A 3,717-nucleotide genomic window follows, 5' to 3' on the forward strand; every position below is an offset into this window, starting at 1 on the left:
TGTTTGTCGTTACAGGGAATTCATTCATGAATACTGGCCCCATTCAAGGGAACCAACCCCACCGGAATGTGATACCCTTCTTTCCAAGGGTGCGGGACAAGGGAGCCCCGATTTTATTTCCTGGTTCAAAACCAAGGTACTGTCCAATTTAGCCCCGATTTGTTGTTGCTCGTACGTCCAATTAATATAACGATGTATCCTGCTTGAGCTTGCAGGCCCGAACCGATGCGTCTATCAGTGCTGAGTTGAGACAGGTTGCCAATGGCTGTGACCAAAGGGTCAAGTCATCGGACGCCTACGACGTGAATGGATATCGATTTCACACAGGAAGCTACGAGCGGAGGCGGCCCAATCGAAGATCCACAAATAGCGGGGTTTTTACGCCCAACACTGATGGTGTAGACTATTATGGAAGAATTGAAGAAATATACGAACTTTCATTCTGTGGTAGCACAAATCTTTATCCTGTCGTATTTAGATGCCATTGGTTTGATCCAGGAGTAACGAGGAAGACCCCTCATCTTGGTCTAGTCGAAATTCGACAGGATTCTATCTATCCAAGAGACGATGTGTACATTGTGGCGCAACAGGCCACACAGGTTTATTATACGTCATATGCTTGCAAGACTAGACCGGATCTTAGTGGTTGGTTTGTTGTGCATAAGGTCTCGCCACACGGCCGACTACCTGTCCCAAACGATGAAGATTACAACTTCAACCCAAGCACGTATGACAAAGAGTTCTATCAAGAAGATGGGCTACAAGGGAGGTTTGAGATAGACTTAACCGGCGAGATAGGAATGGATGTAGACAATGTAATGGTTGATGATGATGACGATGGAGATGAAGTGCGAAATGCAAAGGACTTACAAATGCTTGAGCGATTACATGTAGGCAATGACAATGATGACAACATTCCTCCATCGGATAGTGTTGATTATTTCGATATGGTTGATAGTGATGATGAGACTTACGATCCAGCTAATCCCGATCATGAAGATTATTTGTAACATACATGTAATACTTTGTAATTTTGTAATTTTGTTTTGTTTTGTTTATTTTGCATCTATTTCTAATTACTTCTTTCTTCTTTTTAGTTGCAGGTGACTGAACAAAAATGCCAGGCAGCCGGCAGAGGAACCTGAGCTTGTTCTACCATGGATCCTCTGGTGTAGGAGCCTCCAGCGGAGGGGGCGAGGAGGAGCAGGGGACGTCTTCGACGAGGCGGAGGAGCATGAGGACCATGACTAGGAGGACCACGCCCGTGGTCCAGCAGCAGCAGCAGTAGGAGGAGGAGGAGGAGGAGTAGGTGCAGTAGGAGGCGGGCGAGGAGGAGGAGACGCTGGTCTAGGAGGAGGCGGACGAGGACGAGGATGAGGACGGGGGCGAGACGGGAGCTACCGCTTCCTCTAGTTCGTTAGGTGTCTACTTGCAAGGACCTTCCACCCTCCCTGACCGACCGCATACTCGTCTACGCCCAGTGATTTGCCCAGAGGGGCAAAGGTAAGTGCCTTTGCATGTTATCGCTTTTACTTCATATGCTATGTTCGATATCGAAATAGAGACTAATATGTTTTCTTAATCACTTCTGCAGGGGGTGGGAGATTGTGTCGGGGAACACTGCCTCCCGCCATGTCAATGGCATCCTAGGTCTCCTATGCAGGAGACACTTCCCTGGCATGGTCATGCATGTCGGGAACCTCGAGCCCGCCTTCACGTTTGCCCACTATGAGTCCGCCCCCCACGTGGAAGCAGGCACCGTGGCTGCGCTCGTCATTCGGGAGTTTTGGGTAAGTCTTCCTCGCACTACATGGCTCAATACAATGCACTCATTGGACTCTACTTGAAATAACTAATGCATACATCGTGTCTGTATATGCAGGAGTACTTCAAACTTGACGATGGATTCAAGGGCACGACGGAGGCAGTGGCTAAGCGAGCTTGCAGGAAACGCGTCGTCGATGTCCATCATGAGGCACGACTCCAGGCCATCATAGATTACTATGGGACGAAGCTCGGACAGAAGGTCACCAAGAAGGACATCCGAGAACAAGACTTGACGCTGACCAAACCCCAGTTCCTTGAGGTAGCTAAAGAACATTAAAATTGGTTCCTTTTGAGATTAAGTACGAATCACTTGTTTTTCTAATATGTCAACTACTTGATGACGTGTAGGTGATTCCTTGGTGGTGCAACGGGTGCCCCGTGGCTTAGGTGAAGATGGTGGATAGGTGGTTAAGCGCGGAGTGGGCCGCTCAGCACGCGGCTGCCCGGCAGCGGCGTTTGTTCATGATAGGTGTATCACACCATCAAGGCAACCGCAACCTCTCTGGATATGCCCGAGCATGGGTACGTGGTCATGTTTCTATTCTTCTTGCTTTTGTTGAACTCGGCAAAGAATTCTAATCATCTTGTTTTCGTTCTTGCAGTCGGCGGCACATCAAGGCCAAGAGTGCTCCAACTTCACCGCATTTGCCATGGCACACAAGGGCAAGGCGTCGTCCGACGTCTCCTTCAACCTGGACGACCCGGCCAAGGCGTACACAAACTCGAGCGCCTATAAGAAAATCACGGAGTACACGGCGGCGGCAAGGTCGATCCATGGGCCGGACTACGATCCACGGACCGACAACATTGATGCAAACACCGTCATGAGGATTGGACAAGGCAAGAAGCATGGCCGCTACTGGATTGGCGACAGCGTGATCGACACGGCCTCTACTCCCACTCTCTCCCAGATCCGAGCACAGAGCATGACCGCCTCCTCACTCCCGACGATACGCTCATGGCCGAGCATTTCACAGCACCGGGTCGACACACTCCAGGTTATTCATGTTTTACTCGTCGTACATTGATCTTTACACAACTCTATTTCCTTTGCATTATTGTAACATTAGCTTTGCAACAATTTGTAGGCCCAGGTGGAAGAAGCAAACAGGAGGGCCCAGGAGCTGGAGCTGGGGTTGGCGGCCGAATGGGCCGCGTGGGAGGCCGACAAACTCACCTAGGAGAAAAGGTTGGCGGACATTATTGCCTGGATGCAAACTACGATGGGTGCTGCTATGCCTCCTGGGTTAATGGGTCCACCTCAGCCTCCTCACTTCGCTACTCTAGTGAGTAATGTCACACATGCAAGGAATTGCTACAATCGCTATTCAACTAATCTTGTCTCATGCAATCTCTTCTCCTGTGTGTGGTCTCAGTCGGCGGGTTCGAACAACCCAGCTCAGGGCACTCCGAACCAGCAGATATTTTCTTCCCCGTCGTCAGCAGGATGGCCACATCAAGGGCCGCTTCAGTGAGTAGCGCTTGTAGTTTCATGTCTTGTTCTCTTCGCAATGGATTTCTGTCCGAGACAATGTTGTTGTCATGCATGTGTTATTGTGACATGTGGTGATGGATTTGAACTACTTGTTGAATGATGTGGAATCCTGTCGAATAATGGATGAAATTACTGTGACATGTGGTGAACCCTGGCACTACCAGGTCTCTTTGCGTTACCAGGTCTCTTTGCCGAGTGCTAGTACCTTGGCACTCGGCAAAGCTATGTACACTACCATGTGTTTCCCAGCTTTGCCGAGTGCCAGGAATCTGGCACTCGGCAAAGAATTTTCCAAAAAAAATATTTTTTCTTTGCCGTGTGCCGTCTCAGCTAGGCACTCGGCAAAGGATTTTTCAAAAAAAAATATTTTTTTCTTCGCCGAGTGCCGGGTCAGG

General features: G+C 49.4%; 2 protein-coding genes across 2 annotated transcripts; both read left to right on the top strand.

The window, feature by feature from the left end:
- Positions 1-1,671: 1,671 nt before the first annotated feature.
- LOC136477173 (uncharacterized) lies at positions 1,672-2,289 on the top strand. Its single transcript, XM_066475237.1, has 3 exons — positions 1,672-1,790; positions 1,883-2,086; positions 2,176-2,289. The coding sequence occupies exons 1-3, from the start codon at positions 1,680-1,682 to the stop codon at positions 2,212-2,214; spliced, it is 354 nt and encodes a 117-aa protein (XP_066331334.1). The 5' UTR covers positions 1,672-1,679; the 3' UTR covers positions 2,215-2,289.
- Positions 2,290-2,464: 175 nt separating this feature from the next.
- LOC136477172 (uncharacterized) lies at positions 2,465-3,319 on the top strand. The gene is made up of 3 exons (XM_066475236.1): positions 2,465-2,825; positions 2,916-3,113; positions 3,204-3,319. Exons 1-2 carry the CDS (start codon positions 2,478-2,480, stop codon positions 3,006-3,008), a joined length of 441 nt encoding a protein of 146 aa, XP_066331333.1. The 5' UTR covers positions 2,465-2,477; the 3' UTR covers positions 3,009-3,113; positions 3,204-3,319.
- The last annotated feature ends 398 nt before the right edge of the window (positions 3,320-3,717 follow it).

Source organism: Miscanthus floridulus, chromosome 8, assembly GCF_019320115.1.
Source record: "Miscanthus floridulus cultivar M001 chromosome 8, ASM1932011v1, whole genome shotgun sequence".
In the NCBI taxonomy this organism is placed as follows: domain Eukaryota; kingdom Viridiplantae; phylum Streptophyta; class Magnoliopsida; order Poales; family Poaceae; genus Miscanthus; species Miscanthus floridulus.